We start from the raw sequence: 27,039 nt of genomic DNA on the forward strand, positions 1-27,039 counted from the left end.
GTGGAGTTGCCTCGGGGGCAGCATGTTGACCCAGTGGTTAGCGCTGTTGCTTCGCAGCAAGAAGGTCCTGGGTTCGAACCCCAGGCCGTCCCAGGTCCTTTCTGTGTGGAGTTTGCATGTCCTCCCCGTGTCCGCGTGGGTTTCCTCTGGGTGCTCCGGTTTCCCCCCACCATCAAAAAGACATGCATGTTAGGGTCGATACTCCTGCCTGTGCCCCTGAGCAAGGCAACAGGAAAAAGAACTGGAGCTGGTGCCTGGGCGCTTCACCACAGCTTCCCACTGCTCCTGTACAATATGATGGGTTGAATGCAGAAAAAAAAATCATTGTTACTGAACAACTGTACAATGACAAAATAAAGCGTCTTCCTTTCTTTCTTTGTGTAACTATGGCTACTCAAGCAAGTAGGAGTTTGCTCACACTTTGAAAATGACAGAATAGGCCTAAAACATTATTTCGTAAACTGTCGTGTTCATACACTGCATGTATGTTTAGGGTTGAGCATCATTCACATCTAAAGCGATACTGGTACCGGTACCTGGGCTTTGGTACCAGTACCCAGTGGTACCTTTTTCAAGTACTTTACTCTCTAATTTTAGTGCTAAACAAGCATGAAACCGCCCAGACCCACAACCACCCCTAGTAAAGACAACAATGTTGTGGAGGCCCACACTCAGAAAGAACAATAGCAAAGTACAGGAGATGATCAGGAAAATATCAGCCGTGGCTTTGGACATGTGCAGTCAGTGCTGATGAGTAATGTAGGTGATTGAAGCAATAAAACCCTCACTGCATACCATAGTGACAGAGAAACCAGTGTTTTCCTGCTCACAGCGTCTTGGCCACCGCACCTACACGTACCAGAATGCATTGTTGTGTAAGCTGTACCGTTGTCAGTGCCTCCATGCTAGTGTTGTGGGATGTTTTTGAGCGACGGCTTCTTTCTTGCCACCCTCCCATACAGGCCACAGATTTATGGGGAGCCCGTGACATGGTTGACTCATGCACATTTACTGCAGTTTCAGCCACTGACCTCTGGAGCTCCTTCAAAAGTGATTGCAGGCTCATCTGTGGCTTTCCTCACCAGCCCACGTCTTGCTCGGACCCTTGGCTCTGAGGGACGGCCTGTCCTACAAAGCGTCCGGGTGGTGTGATACAGCTTCCACTTTCTGACAGCGGATCCGACAGTGTGCCGTGGGACATCCACACACTTGGATATTGTTTTGTATCCCTTTCCCGCCTTCTGCGTTTTCATCCCTTTGTCCCCTTTGTCTTCCTTCTCTGATGGGAGTTCACGCCCGGCTAGGTGCACACCAATTGCGTCCAATTGTGTTTACCAGCGTTTGTTTTTGGGATAATTTGTCGTTTGTGTAAAATTGGAGCTTTCAGGGCACAAGGGGTTGAATACCTGCAAGCGCTGTATTTCAGTTTTGGATTTATTAATGAAAAGTCAGCGAGACATAACATATTTTGGCTTTGGGAACACGCTGTTAAAGCTTATGGGTTGACAAAAATGATATTGTTCAGGAACAGATGTGTGAATATATTTTATAATCCATAAATTAGTGATGACGGTCAAGGGGGTTGAATACTTTTGTGCAGCACTGTACCTAAACATAATTGCAGACCAGGTACTCCACTTCATGGCAGTGGTATTCCCTGATGGCAGTGGTCTCTTCTAGCAGGATATTACACCCTGCCACACTGCACCCATTGTTCGGGAACGGTTTGAGGAACATGATGAAGTGTTCAAGGTGTTGCCCTGGCCTACAAATTCTCCAGATCTCAATCCAATTGACCATCTGTGCTGGACTGACAAGTCCGGTCCACAGTGGCTCCGCCTCGCAACTTACAGGACCTGAAGGATCTGTTTCTAGTGTTTTGGTGCCATATACCACATTACACCTTCAGGGGTCTTGTAGAGGCCATGCCTTGGCGGACTGGTGCGGTTTTGGCAGCACATGGAGGACCAACAGCATATTAGGCATGTGGTCATAATGTTTTGGCTCACAGCCTATGTTTGTATGTGTGTCTCCATTATTATAAATATATATACTTATAAATGTATATTTATTATATTTGAATGCTGCTGGTTTAAGATTTTCATTTTAAGAATCCAAAATGGGAAGTGTCAAAATTGAAATTAGTCTAGTAAAAGAAAGTTTTGCCACTCAGAATGTGCACATCCAGTGAGTGCTGATGGAACTTGACTGAAACTCGAACCGATATGGTGGATATGGAGAAAATGGTCTTTTCCTGTTCAGAGAGCCTGTCCCACAGTTACTACGTGTAACAGGAAGAATTACACAAGAACACAACCCTCTAGACATGCCATTACAGCTGTGATGCCTTTAATACTCTCTCTCTCTCTCTCTCTCTCTCTCTCTCTCTCTCTCTCTCTCTCTCTCTCTCTCTCTCTCTCTCTCGCTCTCGCTCTGTCTAAAAACAGTAGCATACAACCATGGCTCTCCCCCGTCATTGCTACGATTTATTCATTTAATGATGAAACACAAGAACACAGGGTTTCTCGTGGCATGAAAGGACACTTTGTACACAAACACCACCAGTCACTGAAGGCTCTCTGCAGGTCTGCCTACTGGCTCCTCCAGCTCACTGTAGCTCTCTGTACAGTCACTGCAGCGCCCTCTGCCTCCCTATGTTGGATTTCTTTGGCGCTGTATCCAAGTTCTTACAAGTATGGCTATATGTTAGAGTCTTCAGCATTTAAGCACGCCCCGCTTCCGGTGTGGGAAGATGGCGGCGCGAATTCACGTTTGCAGCGGCCTCACCCGGTACCGGTGTGGGAGGATGGTGGTGCGAATGCATGTTCGCAGCGGCCTCACCCAGTGCTGTCCATGCAGTGTCTTTGTCCATGTCTGCTTTTCAAGTTTTGTTGAGAGCTTGGTCTGCCGCGCCCTGTGGGCCCAGGGACCACGGCCCTGCCTGGAGTTCCAACCGAGGCGTAAGCATAGGGCAGTCTGGCAGGACACAGAAGTGGGGCAGGCTAAGCTAACTGCTAGCCCATGCAGACCGGCAGTTCCGATAACACCAAGGGTGGTCTGGCGGCAGCCCCTCGCCTGACGTTGACTGTGGTGTTTTTGGTGTCATCGTGTGGAGTGTGATGAGGTGTGTCGACGGTGTCTGGCTGGGAGAGCTGGCGCTGGATCGGCTGGGGGAGCCTGGTCTGCTGCGTCCAGTGGGCCCAAGGACCACGGCCCCTGCCTGGAGCTGCACCCGAGGAGGACGCACAGGGCAGTCTGGCAGGACACAGAAGCGGGGCAGGCTAAGCTAACTGCTAGCCCATGCAGACCGGTAGTTCCCACAGTCATCCTGGCTGGTGTTCGTTCCCTTGGACAGTTATTTTTTACATTTGCTTGTTTAGTTTGGATATATGCGTCAGTTTGGATATGTGTGTTCTTGAGGTTCTTGTCGTTTTTGGATGTGTTTTTGTCGTTGTGTTTCAATGCTGGGGGGGAGGGGTTGAATGGAAGTACATGAAATGAAATGACAAAAAAAGTGCTCCTGGTTCCTGATTCCAAAACGTGATCCATCAAAGAGGTCTTGCGGAGACATGTAGAGATCCCTTTGCTGTTCAAGAGATGTTGGGTACATCAGCCAAGGATATTGCCATAAATATGGCTGCTGCGCCTTTCCAGAAGACACAGGACTCACCACCTTTTGACCGAAAATCAAAATGGAGGCTTACCTCTCCATTTCTCAGCAGTAGCTTTTAAGTGAGGATTCTGCACGTGGCTATGGCAGTGCAGGACACATAGCAAGGTCTGCCGGACGTTGGGGCTGGGTGATCCTTTTTACTTCCATATCCTCCAATCATGGCTACTTGGAATCGCCGATAGGCTAGCCAATGGCCAGGGACGGCGGGAGTAGGAGGGGTTGGGGGGGGGGAGTTACGTCACAGCACGCCAGTGAAATTCCAGCATGGAAAAACGTAACATCTCGTATTTGGGGAATGTTGCGGGATTAACCCATATGCCAAAAGTGAGCCTGTCTGCGGGCTGTGTAAAAGATGTGAGCCTGTGAAGGACACGCAGACCTCACCATCCCTCCGAGGCTGCAAAGCTGTCAGTCAATTTAAAGTTGCATGAATAAATATTTGATAAAAAAAGTGTGAACTTTTTATTTCAAATATTTAAACATTAAAAGAAAAAAATCTATTTAACATCAATGTCTCCTAGTCAAACGACGGCTCCCTTTTAAAAGTCCGTGTGACTGTGCTTGGTCTGACAATATCACAGCATCCGTTTAACATTATTATCTTTAATATCCATCCATCCATCCATTATCCAACTCAGGGTCGCGGAATGCGGGAGCCTATCCCAGCAGTCACTGGGCGGCAGGCGGGGAGACGCCCTGGACAGACCGCCAGTCCGTCACACCCCGGGGCTCGAACCCAGGACCTTCTTGCTGTGAGGCGACTGCACTAACCACTGCGCCACCGTGCCGCCGCCATCTTTACTATCACAATCCAAATCATATCCATAATGTTAACTACCCTTACTGGGCCCAGAGCGAAGTTTTGGTGAACACTCGTGCAAAAGCCATGGCAAATTGGTTTGTAATTAAGGATTTAAATTCACTAGTTGCAACCTCTCTAAATGCACACTAGATTGTAGAGATTATTCTTTGATAACATCTTCATTTTGATTGTTAGTTAACATCGCATTAATGATGGTGTAGGAAAAACCAGCCGTCGCCCACCCTTTGAATTTTCGATATGTGATCTGTCTACCCAGTCGCATGGACTTTCGATCGTGATACCATCACGATTATGACCTGATTTACGTGATGTGGTCACGAAGGTTAGGGTTAGGGTTAGGGTTAGAGTTGGGTTAGGGTTACGGTTAGAGTTGGGTTAGGGTTAGGGTTAGGGTTCTATCAGATCGTGACCACATCACGTAAATCAGGTCATAATCGTGATGGCTCAAGCCCACCGGGCATGACAGCAGACTTGGAACCTCTGGGACTACTTGATGCAGATATGGATGAAAATCAGTGTAGGGTCCCTTTAACGATGATCCGCATGATCCGCTCTGGTCTGTCGGTCTCGCAGCGTTGCCGGACATCCCCGGTAAACGATCTGATGCGAAATTTCTTTTGGTCATCTTGTTTTGTTTTTAATCCTTGACTCACTTAAGATTAATTATCACTGGTCTACAAAAATATAGTTTTTTTCTTGCATGGACTTTGGAAACTGTTTCTGGCTAATTTTGGGCTGCTGAATCCAAATCTGAGCTCAGATTTGCTCTGTGACGTCATGATTTTGTGCTATCTGCATGCTCCTTACTCAGGATTTTACAAAAGTTGACCATCTAGTCTGGCAATCTTGGTGGGGATAAAAATGACCCCTGTTCATTTCCTAAGTAATCTCGTGCTAGGCTGAGTGTTTATTTACTCATTGTAATCATTTTGGCATCTATCGATCTTCTAATGCAACGGCGTTTTTTTTAACTTCGAGTGTAAAATTGCTGTTTTCTCTAAAATAATGATTTCTCATAGTTCAAAAACCTGATGTGATAGGCAGAAACTAATGCCAGATTTGGATTCAGCACCCAAAAGTTAGCTAGAATCCGATGAAAAACCCCATGCAAGAAAACCTGTGTTGACCAGTGATACAAACTGCTTAAGATGGTTAAAGGTGAAATCTGCAAGCCATGCACACGGAGGCCGTCTGCCCCACTTCTGTTGATGTTTTGGCAGACTTCGTAAACGTTGTTTACTTTGTGACCGCGAATGAGATAAACAGCCACATCACTTTCAGTTCCTTTTGAGACTTTGTGTTGTCTCATTCCTCGGACAAATACACAATGTTGACCCGGTGGACCATATACGTGAGCGGGACGAGGTCTGGGCTGTTGGGCTAAAGACCCAAACTTTTTTCTATAGTCCCCAACCTATTTGTCCTTATCTTTTTTTTCCCCCCTCATGAAAATAACTGCGTGAACATAAATACATTTGTCAAAGTGACATTTGTCATGAAGATGAATTTTTCACATAAAGTCACTGTACAAATAGGTCAGCAGGAGTTGCTATTCTTCTAAGCCATTTCCCTGGGAACATTTTTGCTACTTTAAAGGGATACTTTTGCTCACTGGATGATTTGTGTTTTGATAGTTCTCTCATAAATGAATAAATAATAAATAAATAAAGCCATAAATCATCTCATAAATAAATTAAGTGATAACTAAGCTCACAGCAAGAAGCAAAACAACGCCACCTTATCAGGCTTTTTAACAGCCCCGAGCCAATAAAGGTTATCATAATGATACCGTGTGGGCGGCACGGTGGCGCTGCGGTTAGCACGGTCGCCTCGCTGCGAGAAGGTCATGGGTTCGAGCCCCGGGGTAGTCCAACCCTGGGGGTAGTCCCGGGTCGTCCTCTGTGTGGACTTTGCATGTTCTCCCCGTGTCCGCGTGGGCTTTCTCCGGATGCTCCGGTTTCCTCCCACAGTCCAAAGACATGTAGGTCAGGTGACTCAGCTGTACTAAACTGTCCCTAGGTGTGTTTGTCTGCCCTGTGATGGACTGGCGGCCTGTCCGGGGTGTCTCCCCGCCTGCTGCCCAATGACTGCCGGGATAGGCTCCAGCATCCCGTGACCCCAGTTGGGCTCAGCGGCTTGGATTCTGTATGGATGGCACGCAGTGAAAAACAGAGGCCTTAGGCATACATTGAACGGAACAATAAAACGTGATTGGACGTCTTGTGCACGTCTCACGCCACCAGTGCGGCTGGACTAGATTGCAGGATTGACTACATTCCTCGGCTTCGTCAGCGTCTAAAAAAAAAAAAAACCCCGTCCGGTGTAGATTAGGGGTTAGAGAGCTTCTCTCAACGTATGAGACCCAAAGGCAGCTGTCTGGTGCAGCAATGTGGAGCAAGTCAAGGGCGCGAAAGTGAGTGATAAAAGCTTGATGTTGGGGTTAGAGTCCGCAATAAAGCGGAAGTCGTACATGAGCAGGGAGCAAGACGGAAGGCACTGTCATGACACAGTCTATCCATAACCAATGTGTATGTGTTGTGGCATCTGGGTAGCGTAGCGGTCTATCGCCTACCAACACGGGGATCGCCGGTTCGAATCCCCGTATTACCTCTGGCTTGGGCGTCCCTTAAGGACACAATTGGCCGTGTAATGCCTCCTCTGGTCGGTAGGGGCGCCTGTGCGGGGGGGGGGACTGTGGGGAATAGCGTGATCTTCGCACGTGCTACGTCCCCCTGGCGAAACTCCTCACTGTCAGGGGAAAAGAAGCGGCTGGGGACTCCACACATGTATCGGAGGAGGCATGTGGCAGTCTGCAGCCCTCCATGGATCGGCTTGGAAGAGTGGGGTAAATTGGCTGGATACAATTGGGGATAAAAAGGGGGGACTATATATATATATATATATATATGTGTGTGTGTGTGTGTGTGTGTGTGTGTGTGTCAATGAAGAAAAACAGCAGTGACGCTGGCAGTTTCATTGCAACAATGTCACAGAATGTGTGTTTGAGTCCCGCTTTAGGTAGTCTTCAGTAACCTTAACGGGCCATGGCGGATCACCGAACCTATAGAATGAACAAAGAGTGGGCATCACGTTGAGGCGTTAGAATAAGTTTCTCTTGAATTGAATCTCAGCGTCAGTAAAGGCAGCTGGCGTCGGGAATGTTATAGTGCTTCTCCCCTGAATGGGGCGTGGGGGGTAGGGGTGGGGGTGGGACTGCACGCTAGACTGATTCGTAGCATTGTAGCATTGTGATGAACCGGTATTGTACTAAGTGCTGATTGCTGTAATTTTGGAGCACAATGCAACAGGACAATAAATGGATGCTGGGCGAATGGCGAGCCAATGACCGCTGTCTCGCCATGTGCTGCGTTATCAGGGCTCCTACCGCGCTGTGTAAACCTTCAGATTAGGCTAATTTGGCAGTTTAATTTGGCAGGCGTTAATCCCGCGTGGCGAGTCACCTCATCGCTCGAAGGACACGTTCGCTCTTTGGAACGTAGGCTCGTTACAACGTCGCCAGGCGCCATTTAGAATCGCTGAGAGAGAAACGGAAAGTCACCCATTAATTACTTAAGCATCGAGAAACGCCACTTTGCTGAATCTTCTCGCCCGGCTCTCGACACAGTCAAAAGGTGCAAACGTTCACGCCTTCAAAAACCGTGACGTGTATCCTTCTGAAACATGTAAGGATGCGAACTTGTCACCTTTCGGGGAAAGTCGCCATTTTGAATCCAATGAGTTTTTTTTTATTTGTTGGGGGGCGGGGGGGGGCGTAGGGGGTTCTGGGTCTGCGAGGACGGTCACAGGAACCGAAATGAAAGCCATGGCTTCTGAGCTGAAGAAGCTGCTGGCTTCTGTGTTCGGCACGTGCAGCACACCTGAGAAGAGGGACGACTTAAGAGGGCCATCTGTGGGAGGTCAGTTTTTGACCGCCCCCTGCCTTAAGCCAAGAATCTCTTACAGTAGCATTATCCATCCATCCATTATCCAAACCGCTTATCCTGCTGTCAGGGTCGCGGGGATGCTGGAACCTATCCCACCCTGGACAGGCCGCCAGGCCATCACAGGGCCCACACACACACCTAGGGACAGTTTAGTACGGCCGATTCACCTGACCTACAGGTCTTTGGACTGTGGGAGGAAATCAGGGCATCCGGAGGAAACCCACGCAGACACGGGGAGAACATGCAAACTCCACACAGAGGACGACCCGGGACGACCCCCAAGGTTGGACAGCCCCGGGGCTCGAACCCAGGACCTTCTTGCTGTGAGGCGACCGCGCTAACCACTGCGCCACCGTGCTGCCCATACAGTAGCATTATGATAACCTTAACTGGCTTGGGACTTAAATAGCCTGATACGGTTGAGTTGTTCTGATGTAGCCAACGCCAGCCATCACAAATGGATGTAACGTTAGGTGGTAACCGATTTGCCGACAGTTACAGCATAACTTGAGCTCCTCAGTGAAAGGGCCAATTTAATGTTAACGTTAGCCCCCGATGGTTCCATTTCCTTAATGCTAAGCTAATGTTAGCAAGGGTCTGACGAAGCATTCAGTCTGCAGGAACCACCGACAGTGCCCAGCAGCAGAGGGATCTTATGCAAGCGGAAAGAAGGCACCATGAATATTGCTGCTGTCCTTCAGGCAGCGCTTAGGAGAGCAAGATGGCTACAGCTGAGAAGGAAGAAAGGGCCAGGCTCAAGCACGCTGCAAAATGGAGAAAGTGGGTGCTTGAGACTCTAGTACAGGCCAACAAGAATAAGGACAGTCTCTCTCCCTCCTTCCCTCTCCCCCCCCTCTCTCTCTCTACCAAAATACAACATAAGCTGCATTTTCCATTTGATTTGTCAGTTGTTGTGCATATTGTGTTTTTGTTTTGCTTTGTTTGATGAACTTTATTATATAGTGGATGCAACGCACTTTAATGCATTTTTTGACGCAGCTCTGCACTCTATTGACTGTGTACTTTTTTTTAAATATATATATACACTTCTTTTTTTAAGTGCCCTGAACTGGCATCCCTCTTACATTGCTTTTGTGGCAGTAAGAGTACATGAACTCTAGGGTGAGTTTTTGCCCATATCCTCATGCTACAATCGACCGTAAATCCACATATTAAAGCTGTTATTTCATTTTTTTTCTTCCTGGGTGGGCATACCCCCGGACCCGCCTAGGGGGTTTGCATCAAGTGATTATTTTTCACTTCTGCAGAGATATTATCCCTGCTACATCCGTGCCATTAGTTTGTTGTTTGCTCTGGAAGCATGCAGCTGTAAAGCTGGCACTGATGTGCTATAGGACCCTATAGTCTCACAAATGCAGATGTTTGGTCTATCATTGTTCTTGAAGGCTTAAACATTGCCCCTATGGACTGTGCTGAAGCCCAACGAGGTCATTAAGTATAGTGGTAAGATTCTCCCTACTGCAGCCGTCAGTGTTTTTTTGGGTCTGTACGATTCTAAATGATGCCTGATGTTTTAATGAGGTCTCGGGGAAACAAGACGGGTGAAGCTATCCGAGTTTTTTTCTGACATATCAGTGCCCTAAAATTTTAGCTGCTCATGATATGTATCATTATTTTTTTCTCACAAAATCTTTAATTCGGAAACGTGGGCGGGCATAGAGCTGAATTTAAGGGGCTCATTAAAATGCGCCCACATTATAATTGTAACTTCTCTTTTAAGTGCCCGGCAAACTTCATTGTCTGTACAACTCCAGCCGAGACTACTTTATGGGGCTGGGTGCGTGCGAACATGCACGTGTGTGTTCATGGCTCGGATCATCTCGAGACTGGAGTCGGAATTGGCAAATCTTCTTTACTGGAGGCGCAACTTGTCTGCCTGCAGGATTAAGACGGAGCGAAGTACGGAGAAACAGATAGAGGGGTAAAGTATGGGAGGAGGATAAGAATAAAGAGAGGTAAATGTAAAAAAATAATATATATGGGGGGGGGGGTTGGCCGAGGGAGAGCAATTAAGTGCACCAATTAGCAGTTAGTTGTGTGAAAGCTGCACGTTGTGGGGGTATGGCTTTGCGGCCCAGACAGATTATAAAACCGTGGTAATACCTTAACACATGGCCATTACTCTTGTCTCTCTGCTAGGCATATTTCTTCTCAAGTTATATCTTATCCATGGATCCAGAGTCAGACAGTAGGTATGATGCCTTCTCAGTAGAATTGCAGTAATTAAGTAGGTATTACAGCTCCTGCTTCTGCCATTTGTCGTACTACATATTATTTTGACATTTTTAGAGGCTCTATCTATCTAAACAGGGGTGGTATGCAAAGGTGGTCTCAAGCTGAAATTACTGCCTACGTTAGAGTTTATGCACACATTGATTTCCAGGTTATTGTTGGCTTGTTCTGCCTCTGAGGTTCTCCCTCAGAATTTACGGGCTGTTTTAGATTATATGAGTCGTTCCTGTTCTCCTCTTTGTGGGGCTAATTGTCAAGCAGTAGCAACAGTCCCCACATTGGTTGCCGTTAAGCTCTTGCAGTTCGTGTTTCCACCTCCAGGAGGAGACGTTTGTCTCCTTTCCAAAGCTATCTGAGCCACCGTCATCTCAAGCTTCAGAGCTTTCTCATGCTTGGTTAGTGCACTGCATACCAAGTTTGTATGCCACTAAGGTAATTTGAAAATCATAGGCCAGATAAGATATATCCCCTATTCGGCTACTAAGAAGAAGAAGAATGAATCATTTTTATTTGGAGTTGTGAACCAAAGTTGTTCCTAAAGTCCAATTCAGGTCAGTAATGGTCACTGGCCCATAGTGTCTTTAGCAGTCATTATGGTTAGCCTTAATTATGATACAGTAGTACCTTACAGTCCATACTTGATTCACATTTGTTGCTTAAATCTGATGTTCTGTGTAACTTTCCTGCCGAACCCGTTCCTCACGAATACATTTGACCAGTTGTAGTTCTCTAAAAAGCCTAAACCAGATTGGATATTTGTGACTATGATGTTTACCTTTCACTGTTGTTGAAAACCTTATACTACTACGTGGAGAGAAGTGATGTTGCATTTTTTTTGTGTGTGTGTGTGTGTGCTAGTTTTGCACACAACGAGCTTTATTTAGCATGGCAATGGGGGATGGTGGTGCTACCAAAATGTAATTTAGCAGTATTACAGCACTGTTTTTATAAATTACAAAGGTAAGACTTGTTTAATTGTGAGTTATACACAACAAAAGGTGTTCTCACTCTCAAAAGAAGCCCTCAGAATTCACGTTGAAAGCTTGAAATATAGTGGCATGACGTTTTACAGGAAATTGAGAACAGCCAAAAAGCCAAACTGCTTTTTGTCTAGTTACATCTAGCATAGTCATTTCCCAGAAGCACTTGACAGGAAAAAAAAGCAAAAGATCACAACTAGATGCTGCAGTGTTTAACCCTGTGAGCGCCGCACCATCAAGAAGGGTGGGACCTGTTAGTAACTTGCAAACTACTCTCATATAGACAAAAGGAAAACTATTGTAAAGCAAATCACGGTTATCAAATTGTTAGAAATGTAGCGATGTATTTTGCTCTTATTGCACATCCCTGTGTAAGCATTGCATGCACTTTCACCTTGTACCGTCATGTGTGATTTACGCTTCTTCTCACATTGGATGTCAGTTTTAACTTGCACACTTCAGCTAGACTTTTCTCCTGCAAGAAGATATGGAGTAACCTCTGGAAATGCTGGTTACTCGGGCAGTCCCTCTAAATTTAACTGGAGTATGTGCTATCTTTAGTGTGTCTATGGTGCCCCTGGCTTGTCCTGCCCACAGTCTGTAGTTCAGCCGGTTCAGACAGGCCGCCTGAACTGGAGAGATTGTCTCCCACACCACAGCCGCACTAGCGGCAGCTGCGTTGACTTCCTCCACCTGCGGTTGACTGACTACTGACTGGTTGGGGCCTTCTGGGATAATATGAGAAGGTCTGCCAAATGTGAATGCTTGTGTAGACACGTTTCACGGGGCCCCTGTCCACCTTATACTCCCTATTCATGTTGCCCGGACAACCAACGTCTAGTGTTGAAATGAAATTTGAACTTACCGTCCCGGTCGGTGCACGGCCTCAACTGCGGTAAAAATAAGACCAATTTCTTGGTGCATTGTCAACTCTGCAGTGTATTTCAATAGTCAAAACACTTGGCTTTCATTCAGTCACTGAATATAGCCTCCTGCTACTGTGGAAATGTGTCTTTAAAAACATGACACACTCCAGATCCGTAGTAAGCTTAGATCTCAGTCAGGCACTCAGGTTTGCTAGTGACACCCGCTAAGAATCCTAATTTCTCGTGCCATTTGGAGATACTTTCAATAGTTGTATGATCAATATCTCTGAATGCCCGGGTGCCTATCTGTTCATACCCAATGTAATAGGGAAACCCTAAAACTGATATTGGGTATGTTGTTACACTCATTTCATTATTATTTTTTTGTTTCCCTTTGGCTACCCACGGGTATGAAGAGCTTCCTTTAGAAGAATGTTGCCTGTTTGACTGATCATGTGCCAAGGCCTCCTGGAAATCACAAGCGATAGCTTGAAACATTTTTGCCATATTTTGTCTGTCATCTGACACTGTCCCATTGGCGCTGAAACTATCACGTCGCTTAACGGTACCCAGAAGCAACTCTATCTAAGCATGTCCCATGTTACCTACGGGGCAGCTATGTATAGAGTAAATAAACACAAGTCTGTGCTTCTGACACACCCGAGTTGTCCCGTTGTCGACAGAATATCACTAAGGTATTGGAAATCATCTGCTTTTGAGGTTCTTGTCAGATTTTATCTGCAAATCTTTTGTAAAACAACCATTACAAAGTTTCTTAAAGCAGCTTTCCTCACTTACTGATTGTAAATGAACACAAATAAACGTGTGTAAATATTTATTGTAATAACACTTCAACATAACCATATGACGTTTCACTACATTATTATATTATTATTATTATTATTATTATTTATCAACCCATTCCATTAAAAATGGAATGGATGGATGGATAGTATTTTTTAAATGTTTAAATTAAAAATTATTATTATTATTATTACATGATACGTAATCCAATATATTCAACTTTGAAAATGCAATCTATCTTAATTTGATCAGTTGCATTTTTTTTATAATTCTCTTGCATATGGTCTTTGAGCAAGTTGGAATATGACTTTAAGTGACGGTTGTGAAGCTAGTTTCTCAGAAGCAGGTTGGCTGGAGAGGGGCAGCCGTGTTGGATATCTTTTCTGGGAGGAAGGTTACACCTGGTAGGTGTGCAATGGCAGCACTGCTGCGTGTCTACGTCTCTATTTGGGGAAACTTTGGTGTTCCGTCTCGGAGTTCATTGCTTCTGAGAAAACCCCCTTCTCTCGTTGCAGTTCCAATAATGTCTTCCAGATGACCCGTTGTCCTACTTGGAGGACTGCTTTTTTTCAGTGATCAGAGGAACGTTGGTAATCAATTTGACTCATATGCAAATGCCAGCCCGCGCGCAGCGTTGGGCACAGACACATCAGAATTGGAAAAAGTGGTTCATTACCTGTTTGAACACTCATTTGTGGAAGTGGGTATGTTAAAGCTAACAACCAGATGTGTTGAGGGCTTCATTAGATAGCTTTTTCGGGCTTGATTTTGCACAAAAAAAAAAAGCAAACATTTTTGGAGATAAATTAAAGAAAACTAGTGAAGGGCTCCATTCATGTACCTCGTCATTGCAGACTCAGGCTTAAACAGTTGGCTCTTTCAGGAAAGTACTTTTTCAAAATATGCTTTTGCAAATCAAAATAAAACCCTCCTTAGCACCTTCATCCTTTCATGTCTACACCTGGACATACAGATCTGAAGAAAAATAATAAATGAAAAAAAAAAACCTCAAACCTGGTTGACCTCATACCACGTACTATTTGCTTTGCCCCGTGGTCCAACATTAAGCTAATGTATTCTACAACTCAGCATTCTGAGCTGAAATCATGCTGCTGTGTAAGGTCAGCCTTTGGTTTCTGGACACTCTTTTGCACTTGTGCCTGTTTCTTTCTGAAGCTTGGAATAAGGGTCGAGTTAGCCTTGAAATCACTTCTCTTTCACATTTATTGTATTTTCGGCCACTTCATGCCATGTGTATGCCCATCACAACTAGACTCATGTTTTGATGCACTGCAGGAGCAACTCAGGAACTTAAACTATAACTCAGGAATCAGGAACATTTATTCGTCCTTTCACTTCATGCACTTGTGTACATGAAGTGAGACAAAATATCATTTCTCCCAGCCCGCAGCAGTGCAAGACAAAGACAACCAAAACCTACAAGAACACATATATCCAAACTACAAAAACTACAAAACTACAAAAAAGAAAAAAAAATTCACTGTCCAAGAGAGCGAACGCCAGCCAGGATGTCACCTTCCGGTCTGCATGGGCTAGCAGTTAGCTTAGCCTGCCCCGCTTCCGCGTCCTGTCAGACCGCCCTCAGTGTTTCCTTTTTGGGCACAGCTCCAGGCAGGGTCGTGGTCCTTGGGCCCACTGGAGGCAGCAGACCAGGCTCCCCCAGCTGATCCAACGCCAGCTCTCCCTAGCCAGACACCTTCGACACACCTCCTCGCACTCCACACGACGACACCAAAAACACAGTCAACGCCAGGCGAGGCTGCTGCCAGACCACCCTCAGTATTATGGGAACTGCCGGTCTGCATGGGCTAACAGTTAGCTTAGCCTGCCCCGCCTCCGCATCCTGTCAGACTGGCCTCGGTGTTTCCTCTTCTGGCAGGGCCGCGGTCCCTGGGCCCACAGGACGCAGCAGACCAGGCTCTCCCAGCCGATCCAGCACCAGCTCTCCCAGCCATCAAACGAAGACAAGTTCAGATGCAGACGTGGACAAAGACACTGCATGGACGGTACCGGGTGAGATCACTGCAAACTTGAACTCATGCCGCCATCTTCCCACACCGGAAGTGGAAGGAGACAGGATATTCAATATTGAAGCACAATTAATGGATGCTATAAAAAAGTCTGACGTATGAATTTCTGCATCTCTGAATGTTTGAATTTGAATTGATTGCATGTTTACTCAGGTAGCCTAATGTTTTAAGCATTTGTTATTCCCTTTAAAATAAATGCATTTTGTTGTACATTTTCTTTGGATTATATTAGCTTTCACATTTTATTGTGGATGAGGATGGATTGAGCCTTAGAAAACTGGAATGTTTGATTGCAGACTTTGTAATATAGTGATATTTGAGAAGAAATTGTGACATGTATCGATTCGGCACATTGTGTTGAATCGGGAGTTAGCTAACGATTCCTAGCCCTAGTAATGACTGGAGATGAAGATAATCTCAGTTGTGTAGAGACTTCTTGTGTGGTCTTTGTCCCTCTTAATGTTCCCTATAAAGTCAAAAGGTGAATGAGATTGAGCTGTGGGGGTAGCTGTTTTTAACAATCACATCCTTACATACAGGTATGTAATGGTCTACTAGTATCCAGTAGGCCAAAAATGTTGGCATCAGGCTTTGCCTTAGACCAGTGGTTTTCAAAGTAGGGACTGCCAGGGGGTGCCAGGGCGGCCTCACCAGAGATGAGGGAAAATGTTACAAAAGTAATTTTAAAAAATAAAATCGAATTAATTATGTGTATTATTATAAAATATAATATAATAATATAATAATAAATTATTATAAAATATAATTTATAATGATATATACATTTTATATATTATGTATGTTATATATAAGCCCACCCCTCCCGCTAGCATGTTGTCTCTCAGTCCCAGACAAGAACGAACACACACACACACACACACACACACACACACACACACACACACACACCGATGTTGTTAAACTAAAAATGACAACGCTTATAATGGAAAACAGAAATATCGAAACTAATGGAATGATTAAAGATGTGAAATACAAACGTAATTATTATTGCATTAATAAAGGAAGGAAATATACTCAGAAGTTTATTTATATATTTTTACCATTTGCCTTATTTCCAATGGGTTTTTAAAGACATCTTACAAAAGGGGATTCCTGGCCAGAAGCTAATGCTATTTTGGGGGGCCTTGGCATGGAAAAGTTTGGGAACCTCTGCCTTAGACCATATATTATTGCTTTATTTTTATTTTCTTGTTCAAAAGTGGCTCTTTTTTTAAGTCTAATGCAATTACCATAGATTCAGTTTTACTGTTTTGTTTTTTTTGTTTTTTTTTTACTTTTTTCTCAGTGTTGCTACATTGCAGTGGCAAAATTCAGCCAAATCTGTGTGAATAGGAATATTTTTTTGTTTCCTACTATGCAATGCTCTAGCAACCTTGAATCTTGAATCCTGTTTGTTTGTGAAAACAAAAAGAAAACATAAGTTTCAAACATCCATTTTTAATATGCTGAGTTTTTTCTGTCCAATTTTTACTCTCCTAGCCTCCGGCTCACATTTTGGTTTTCCCATGAATTTATTCATTATGGATAATTCATAATTCCCTGAAATTGCTTTACTTCTCATAAATTAGTCGTGTGCTTAATTTATTCAAATAGAGAATAGGAGACTTGCTCTACTTTTTAACTTAAAAGGGTGTATTGGAAGAAAATCTTTGCTTTTTTGACTTGGTTCGCAATTCATATGAATGAGTAGTTTTCATATATAGATGATAACCTCACATACATTATAAATCAGAAGAATATCTAGAAAGTGACAAGTGTAGTTGTAATGCAGAAAATATGCTTTTGGGACTTTGGAGAAAAAATTTTAGTTGGTGATTGCCCAACATTTTTTTTTTTGTATTATGCTCAAAGGCGGCATGGTGGCCCAGTGGTTAGCGCTGTAACCTCACAGCAAGAAGGTCCTGGGTTCGAACCTTGGGGGGGGTCATCCCAGGTCGTCCTCTGTGTGGAGTTTGCATGTTCTCCCCGTGTCTGTGGTGGGGGTTTTTTCCGGGTGCTCCGGTTTCCCACGCCCTCAAAAGAAACATGCATGTTAGGGTTTATTCATTTAGCCTCTATGCCCCTGAGCAAGGCAATGGGAAAAGAGCTGGACTTGGTCCCTGGGCGCAGCATGATGGCAGCAGCCCACTGCTCCTAGCGACACAGATCACTGCTGTGATGGGTTAATTTGCAGTAAATGAATTCCCCCAAGGGGATTAATAAAGGAAACTTAATAATGTATTTAAAGACTCGTTGCATTAACACGTTTTCGTATGGAGGCTTAGATTGATATGCTGCACTTCAGACATACACTTGTAGATTCTTATTCCTTATTGAAGCACTACTATAAAACGGCTTATTTCTTTCTTGGTCAGTGTTGTGACCCTTTAGTTTATGGTAGAATTGCGGGTAGGTAGAAATTATTTCATCCGTTATTCTCAAGTTCAGCATATCCATTGCCGTGTGTAAAGCGGTTTCTGAATCGTTGTCCTGTACCAACTCCCCCCCAGAAAAAGCCCTAGTCTCTTAGCAAATTTGGTGAGCTATTTTGACCCCTTGTAAGGCATGCCGGCTAAAACTGTGCTTTTGTTTTATCCCAGGCCTCTCTCTGCTGGACCTGACGGAGCAGTTTGCCCCTCCAGAGACTGCCCCGCCCATGCTGGTTAGACTACTGGAAGCTATTGAGAGGAAAGGTGAGCCGGACAAAGTGGACCTCATTAACCACTTTTCACTTTGTTTCTGGTATAAACTCTGATAGTCCTTGTGCGGCCTCGAGTGACAGATGTAATGGCTAATGTTTCACTTCTTTTTTCTTCTCTTGAAAGGTCTGGATAACCCTTCATTATATCGGACATTTACGGCTGGAGGAGGACTGGAAGTCAGACAGTGGTTTGATTGTGGTAAGCAGCTTTTCTGTCAGTAAAGAGTCGATCGAATACGGCCCATAGGCCCATGGGCATCCGGTTGGCTTGGCGGTCTATTCAACTGGCTACCATCACGGAGCCCGCCGGTTCGAATCTCCGCGTTACCTCAGGCTTGGTCGGGCATCCCTACACATACAACTTGCCGTGTCTGCCGGTGGGAAGCTGGATGTGGGTGTGTGTCCTGGCCACTGCACTAGCGCCTCCTCTGGTCAGTCGTTTGTTGGCATTAATGATTAACCTGACCTAACTGTAAGGCTAAAATCATTCAGCATTTAAAAATTAAAAGGCAAATTGGGTAAAAGCGAGTCCTATGAGGTGCTATAATCTGTTCCTGACAATACTCGTGCTTAAATACAGCTCGAGAACGCCTCCTTTCGAATAAAGCCTGGCAAAAATTAACATGTACCATAACTTAAATGATTGATAATTAATATTTTTAGTTGAAAGTGATTGACTATTGAGAGTGCAGGTATTGTAGGTAGTGCCTGAGAGAAAGACTAGAAGCATGGTGGAATGGTTTAAAGATTGGAATAACTGCTGGATAAAGATGAAGGATATTCAAAATAGTTGGTGGATTAAGGGAGAGGTGGTTCGAGGGTATACTAGCATGTGAAATGGTTTCTTCTAAGTCTTTATCTGCCTGTTTGGCTTGTCAAGGTGGTACCTTTTGGATGCTGTTGCTGCTTCCCTTTCATCAGTGGTGGCTGCTAAGATTTTTTTTTGTGAAGCACGTTTTTGTGAAGCACCCTCTAACTCCCAAGTCCATGAATACTGGGATGGCATCCAGCACTTTACATGCGCCCCCGTCCATAGAGTTAGTGGTTGTGTCAGGAAGGGCATCCGGCATAAAATTTTGCCAAATCAGTATGCGGCTTGACAAGACCATACCGGATCAGTCGAGGCTCCATATGGGATTGGCTGAGGCCAGGGATAACAACGGCCACCATTGATGCTGTGCCCTCACAGGGTACCGATGAAAACTGTACAGTCCGCTGTGACAGCCCCCGAGAAACATGGAACAAGCTGAAAGAAGAAGAAGATATATTTGTTGGAATGTCCTGATTTATGCTCAGTAATCCAGGTAAGGAAATCCCAGAAAGTTGAATCAGTTCATCTGGACACAGGGTTTATTGGGAGAAACTTTTCATCACTCATCCAAGTGAATTCATCAGTCTGAACTGACTGCAGGTATCACCACCTTTATAAACAACACATCGTGGCATGTCGACCGAAACCAACGATCGGTTTCATAGGCAAAATTGCCATTACCATTAACTAGAGTTACAAGGACATGTATACTATTCACAGATGATTGGGGAGTAGTTGCAATCACAGCTGGCAACAGATGTACTCTTAGCCTCCCCCCTCTTGGTTCAGGGATGTTCATTCCCTCTTCACATAGGTGGCCTCTGTGGAAAGTGTCTGAGGCAAAGTGGCAGTAGCGTTACAAATGTAATTGTCATGTTGTGTTTAGTGTCCTTATGGCCCGGGGGAAGAAACTCCTTCTGAGTCTCTCAGTGTTGGCCTTGTGGCTATGGAGGCGTCTGCCTGGCTGCAGCGGCTGAAACAGTCTGTTATTGGGGTGATGGGAATCCACTTTTAGCCCTGGTGCTGTAGTGCCTGGTGTAGAAGTCCTGTAGGGAGTTGAGTGTGGACCTGGTGGTACGCTCAGCCGACTACACCGCTCTATGCAGGGGTTTTTGGTCTCGAGAGGAAAAGTTCCCACACCAGGTGGTGATGCACCCTGCCAGGATGCTCTCAATGGCACCAGAGTAAATGGTTTTCTGGACCTGTGGAGGGACACCGATCTTCTTCAGTTGCCTTAGGTGATAAAGATACTGCCTTGCCTTTGTCACCAAAGTGTCTGTGTGAAGTGTCCATGTTAGGTCCTCAGTGATGTGAACACCAGGGTACCTGAAGCTGCTCACCCTCTCTACTGGGACCCCATTGATAGAGAGAGGGGTTGTAGGACTTTCACTGTGTCTCTCTGAAGTCCACAACAAGCTGCTTGATTTTATTTGTGTTCAGGGTGAGGCTGTTGGTCTGGCACCACTGTGACCACTATCAAATATCATTTACGATATGACGCTAGCATATGTGCATGAAGTTTTATTTAACATACATGATTTTGATATGATAATCTCTCTCCGTTGTCGTAGGCATTCGCATTTGACACAGTAGAAAAATACAGGTTTTAAGATTTTTCTTGGCTTTATGGACAAGGGCTTAGCTGGACTTCTGACAGAAGTCAATTATTTGACAGGGAGGAGGACAAAGTAGGACTCAGGTGGTCTAGGAGTGCTTAGAGTGAGTAAGCTGGAATGTTCTGAAAGTGACGACAGTATTTACAATATGTCCACATCACCATCGACAACTGCACTTATCACAAAGTCCAACTGCTTTTCTATCTAAATAAATCTCTCTTTCCCTTTCCGATGCACACCAAAACTTCTGCTGACCAGCAAAGACACGTTGGCTGAATAACGTGACAAAATGTCATTGGGAGGCTGAACTCATGTTCTGAATGGCTAAACGTACCAGCCGTCTTAAGGCTGAGAACACACCAGGAGGACACATGACTGGGAAGATAGAGTGAAGCAGTGCATCACAGGCTTTGTTGAAACATGTCATAATCCATAAATCCATAAATGAATTGAAGTTGCATTCATTGGTTGAGTTAGATTAGATTAGCCAGTGAAGAAGAGAAATGTCCGCTTTGCTGAATTTTCTTTTAGCAAAGGTTCATATGGTCATTTCATTTTAAATCTAAAAGACAACTTCCGGGTGCTGGAAAATTTAAGGAAAATTATAATTTTGTAAGTTTTGGAGAAGTCATTGAAACTGACTAAGGCAGCATCAATTCTGCTGAAGATAGATTAACCAATTAAAAAAAAAACAGATATCAGTGGGGGGGGGGGGCGGCGGCACAGTGGCACAGTGGTTAGCATGGTCACCTCAAAGCAAAAAGGTTCTGGGTTCGAGCCCCGGGGTAGTCCAACCTTGGGGGTCATCCCAGGTCATCCTCTGTGTGGAGTTTGCATGTTCTTCCCGTGTCTGCGTGGGTTTCCTCCGGGGGCTCCGGTTTCCTCCCACCGTCCAAAGACATGTAGGTCAAGTGAATCAGCCGTGCTAAATTGCCCCTAGGTATGAATGAGTGTGTGATGGCCCTGGGTGATGGCCTGGCAGCCTGTCCAGGGTGTGTCCCCGCCTGCCGCCCAGTGACTGCTGGGATAGGCTCCAGCATCCCCGCGACCCTGAGAGCAGGCTAAGTGGTTCGGATGATAAATGGATGGATGGATATCAGTGGGTAGAACCATTGCTGCATTTCTGTTGTGTGTGTGTGTGTGTGTGGACACAACAGTTTTTCTCAGTATGCTAACATGTGCCTCGGTTAGATGGCGTTCATATCGGCTGGCTAGTTTTGTTGTCGATGGTATGCCGGGCAGGTGCAGTTTCAGCAGCGGCTTTAAGTCGACAATTACAAAATATGGTTTACAACAGTATTTTACAGTGGCCTGCATATAGTCATTTCAGTGTCATTTTTGAAAGTAGTTTCTTATGGTCTCCGACTGACCAGAGGAGGCGCTAGCGCAGCAACCAGGACACATACATCCGTCTTTCCACCCGGGACGCCCGACCAAGCCGGAGGTAACACAGGGATTCGAATCCGCGATCCCCGTGTTGGTAGGCAGCGGAATAGACCGCTACACTATCCGGACGCCCCACGGTGTTACTCCCTTTTGTCGTTAGAGGTCGTTGTTGGTCCCCCTTATTGTAGTGGTAGTGGAAATCCTTCATCTTTATGTTGTATAGGCTTGAGAAGTTAGGAAACAATATTGTGCACATCCAGGAAGGTGCACATTGACAGGATGTTCTACATTGTCTATTAAAAAGTATACCGCTGTGGTGCAACTTATATTTATAGAGAAAACAGTCTTTTCTTATTCAGAGAACCCGTCCCACACTTACTTCATGTACCAACAAGCGTTGCACAAGGACGCAACCCGCTAGACCCGCCAGCTGCAGCTGTAATGCTTCTAATATGCCAACAGACTCTTTGTTGAACACAAAGTAGCATAAAACTCGGGGAAAAGCATGTTAGCCATAATTTGCTCCCATTCATTATGGTTCATTTATTTAATCGTGAAACTCATGGAAACACAGAGATTCATGTTCCGTTGGATTTCTGGGACAGTTTGTACTCAAACACCACCAGTCATTGAAGACTCTAGCCAGCTCCAGCTACTCACTGCTCCCACTCGCTGTAGCTGTATGTGCAGCCAGGTAATGGCAGACTCTGCCTCCCTTTGTTGGATTTCTTTGGCGCTCTATTCTGGTTCATACAAGTATGGACTGAGTAAAGCTTTCTCATCTCATCTCATCATCAGCCGCTTCGGGGCGGGTCGCGGTGGCAGCAAGCTAAGTAGGGCACTCCAGACGTCCCTCTCCCCTGCAACGCCCTCCAGCTCATCCTGGGGAATTCCAAGACGTTCGCAGGCCAGATTGGACATATAGTCCCTCCAGCAAGCTCTGGATCTACCCCGGGGTCTCCTCCCAGTTGGACGTACCCGGAAAATCTCCAAAGGAAGACGCCCTGGAGGCATCCTAATCAGATGCCTGAACCACCTCAACTGGCTCCTCTCGATGTCAAGGAGCAACGGCTCTACTCTGAGCTCCTCACCCTATCTCTACGGCTGAGCCCAGACACCCTACGGAGGAAACTCATTTCAGCCACTTGTATCCCGAAAGTATATAAGGAAAGCTGTATTTTTCCAAAATATCAGAGTCATCACAAAGGTCTTCAGTGGAGACACGCTGAGATCATCTTGCTGTCCATAGGATTCCAAGTACAACTTCTCAGTGTATTGCCATAAATTTGGATGCTGTGCTTTTCCAGAGGAGACACAGGACTGCCCCCTGTAATCCCCACTGACCAAGAATCAAAATCAAAACCTAAGTAGCCATTTCTCAACAGTACTTCTTCCGCCACACTGTGACATCAGGAAAACATCATTGGACCACGGAAGTAAGCAAGGTTTCTACAGGTTGCTACAGCAATACAGAAAACACTGGAAAGTCTACTGGACGTTAGAGGCATAGAAACCCTATGACTAATAAATGCAGATATAGTTGAAAATCGGTTTAGGGGTCCTTTAATTGCTATTCCAGCATGCAGCATTCAGTACATACTCTTACGTGCTAGTAGGCTGTTTTGAACACAACCTAACTGACCAGAAGTTATGTTGTATTACGATACCATCTGGCAACATTCCGTAGCTGGAATGTAACGCCAACACTTCTTTGATTGGTAATCAACACATCAGGCATGTTGGTACACACATTTCTCCATTCAACCAAACTGACAAGAGTTTGTGCCGGTGCAATAATCTATGCTTTCATTGTGCATTGACTACATAATGGTATGGGCAGTGCTCAGGTTTTACCAAAAGTTGCAGCACGGTGGCCCAATGGTTAGTGCTGTTGCCTCACCGCAAGAAGGACCTGGGCTTGATCCCCAGGCCGCCCCAATCTTTTTCCATATGGTGTTTGCATGTTCTCCCGTGTTAGCGTGCGTTTCCTCCGGGTGCTCGGGTTTCCTCCCACCATCAAAAAGACATGCAACTGGTTAATACTCCTGGCTTTGCCCCTGACCAAGGCAATAGGAAAAATAAAACTGGAGTTGGTCACCGGGCGCTACACTGTGGTTGCCCACTGCTCCAAGCATAGGATGGGTTAAATGCAGAAAAGGAATTTCGTTGTATGTGTGTACAATGACAAATAATAAAGTGCCTACGTCTTGCTCCATGCCATCAGGAAAACCACCCATTATGAGAAGTTGAATATGTAAACACAAGAGTAGTATCCTCTAATTACCCATTTCCAGCTCAACACTATTTTCCAAAATTAATCAGCCATGTAGAGATCTGTTGGCAGAAAAAAAAGCCAAAACAACAGAAATCAACAAATAGGATCCTATATCCTTTAAAATTTATCATATATAGATTGCTTATGGCATGAAACAGGCTCGTACTGTCTCACAAAGAATTTACTTGAGTCACTGGATTATTTTGCTCCTTATTTGTTGAGCACTTTCCCTACCGTTGAGTGTTTAACAAAGTTTTATATATACTATATATACACACACACACACACACACACACACATACATACATACATACATACATACATACATACATACATACATACATACATACATACATATATATAATTGGAATTATATAATGAAATTAAATATAAAAATAAGAAATTTGTCAAAATTATAAATCATTGATAATAATAATAATAGTTTAATAATAAGAATTACAATTAAAGGAAATTAAATTGAAAATTAAAAAATAGATTTTATTTCTAAAATATTATAAAATATAATATAATATTAATTTATATATCATATTATGTGTATTATATATTTAATGATATATTGTCTTTTTATTTTCTATGGAATGCCCACCAGTGCAATAAATAACAGTCAAAGAAAACTAAGAAGAGTGCATTCAGTAGAGTGCAGAGCCCCCGCCAGGCATATCTGCCCTTCTCCGGTGCTTGGACTTGGCAACAAACCATCCCTTTTTTCGCCTGGTGGGAGAAGGGGAAATACGGAGACCCTCCTGCGTATCTCCCCTTTTCCGGTACTCGGACATAGGTGAAAATGCAGCTGAGGAGTTTGCACACAATTGCTGTATGAAACTGCTCCTTCACGTTGAAAGGAGCCAGTTTAGGTGGTTCGGGCATCTGATTAGGATGCCTCCTGGGCGCCTTCCTTTGGAGGTTTTCCAGGCACGCCCAACTGGGAGGAGACCCCGGTGGTAGACCCAGAACTCGCTGGAGGGACTACATGTCCAATCTGGCCTAGGAACGCCTTGGGATCCCCCAGGAGGAGCTGGAGGAGGGCGTTGCTGGGGAGAGGGACGTCCGGAGGGCCCTACTTAGCTTGCTGCCACCATGACCCGACCCCGGAGGAGCGGCTGGCGATGAGAGATGCGGTATTAAACATGTTTTGTCAAATGTTTTGAATCACCGCAACCACGAGAGGTCCTTGATCATACCGTCAAAACTGTGCACCAATAAAAAAATTGACAAAAAATTGGCTGATAGGTCCGATAGTGCGAGAGATTAGCCACAGATAGCTACACACAACAAACATGCACAGGAGACCAAACCCGTATCTGGTGGGGGATACTGATGGGATAATGGGGATAATGACTCTCCAGGTTACTCAAAATTTAGCTTAATGAAGATATTAAAGAGAAATCCTTGAACTTGTTTGTTGGTTTATTGTTCACTTTTAAGATTTCCTGGCCAGTATTTGCTCGTTTCATGTTTTCGGTAGACACACATTTTACCTCCAACCCACGTGCATGCACGTGCATGTATAAGTGCATGCATAGCTTTAGTTCAGCGTAGGTGTGCTTTCATGTGCATGTTTACACGTGTATGTATGTATGTTTGAACCTACATACAGGAAAGTAAATAGATGGGGTTTTCTCTGCGTGGGCCTACATCAAGTAATCAAAGCCTGGTGTTTCGCTTGTCAAAAGCCACATGTACTGTACTCTGTGTTTGTGCGTCTTGCAGATACTGCTTCAGCAGAACTGGACCGGCTGGAGCTGACGGTCCTCTGTGATGGCCTGCGCAGATACCTGCTGGACCTCCCTCAGCCTGTCATCCCCACTGCCGTCCATGCTCAGATGGTCCACACCGTCCAAGGTAAGAGCGGATTCCCTACCAATCGCAGGCGGCCCGTCTTATTTCCCTCACTGAAGCGTGAGATGAGCCCCAAGTGCTTATATCTCGTCATCCTTACCTGAAGTTCTTAAGGTTATCAACTGGTGATGTCAGCCGGGTCATACGCGGTCCGTTAGCCACTGATATATTCTGTAGAACTGCTTTTGCCACTTCAGCCTTGTCTTTGGACACTGACAAAATGACCAGAGTAACGGCATCTGTCCCACGCACCAGATGCCATTACTCTGGTCATAAATGAATTGATTCAGATCTCTTCGGCGTCAAAATTTGAATCGTGACCGACGCATGGCTTCACCTCAGTTCAAAGGTACACTGTGTCGAGTTAATGATTGACCTGAAACAGAGCTACTAACCCGATCTACCCCCGGCCTGCCGTTGAGCACCCCATACCTTTGAACGCAAACTGACAAAAACCTAGTACTAGTGTCAACAGCCCCCTATTGGCCCTCCTAGAAGATACTCGTCTACTGGTTTTCTCTTGCCTGCTCTCTCTCTCTCTCTCTCTCTCTCTCTCTCTCTCTCTCTCACTTTAAGCCACTTTATTCGCTGTGTTTTATTTCCTCTGACTTGCTTCTTTCTGATTCTTGCTTTTCTCTTTTTTCCACACACACACACACAGGATAAGATAAATTCATACTCCGCCCACTCGGTTGTCTTCTTAAACTGTTACACTGCCAGAAACAGGATATCTGTGGTTCATAAGAATTAAAACAAGCATGAACATTTCTCTTGCACCTCTGAGTCAGCCAATCACCTGCCAGTGTACCTTACACTCATTGTCAACCACACAAACTCACTGTGGTTTCAAACTCTTCTGCACACGCTGAATTTTTTCCATCTACTCTTAGCCAACAGTAACATGCACATTAATACCGTACTTCTTTCGCACTGATGGGGTGTTATGTAAGAACTGCGCTCCTTTCCTGTGCAAAAGGCATATTTAGAATAATTGCA

The 27,039-nt window shown here is 45.0% G+C and overlaps 1 protein-coding gene across 2 annotated transcripts in view; it reads left to right on the forward strand.

Annotated features, from left to right (window-relative positions):
- pik3r1 (phosphoinositide-3-kinase, regulatory subunit 1 (alpha)) overlaps nucleotides 1-27,039 on the forward strand; it is a 53,682-nt gene that overhangs the window by 14,159 nt on the left and 12,484 nt on the right. For both annotated transcript variants that reach the window (XM_056290249.1, XM_056290250.1), the window contains exons 3-5: nucleotides 17,995-18,087; nucleotides 18,220-18,294; nucleotides 25,915-26,046. In XM_056290249.1, the coding sequence (XP_056146224.1) occupies nucleotides 17,995-18,087; nucleotides 18,220-18,294; nucleotides 25,915-26,046 (300 nt within the window). The remainder of the gene's footprint in view (nucleotides 1-17,994; nucleotides 18,088-18,219; nucleotides 18,295-25,914; nucleotides 26,047-27,039) is intronic.

This window comes from Lampris incognitus, chromosome 12 (assembly GCF_029633865.1).
Source record: "Lampris incognitus isolate fLamInc1 chromosome 12, fLamInc1.hap2, whole genome shotgun sequence".
Classification (NCBI taxonomy): domain Eukaryota; kingdom Metazoa; phylum Chordata; class Actinopteri; order Lampriformes; family Lampridae; genus Lampris; species Lampris incognitus.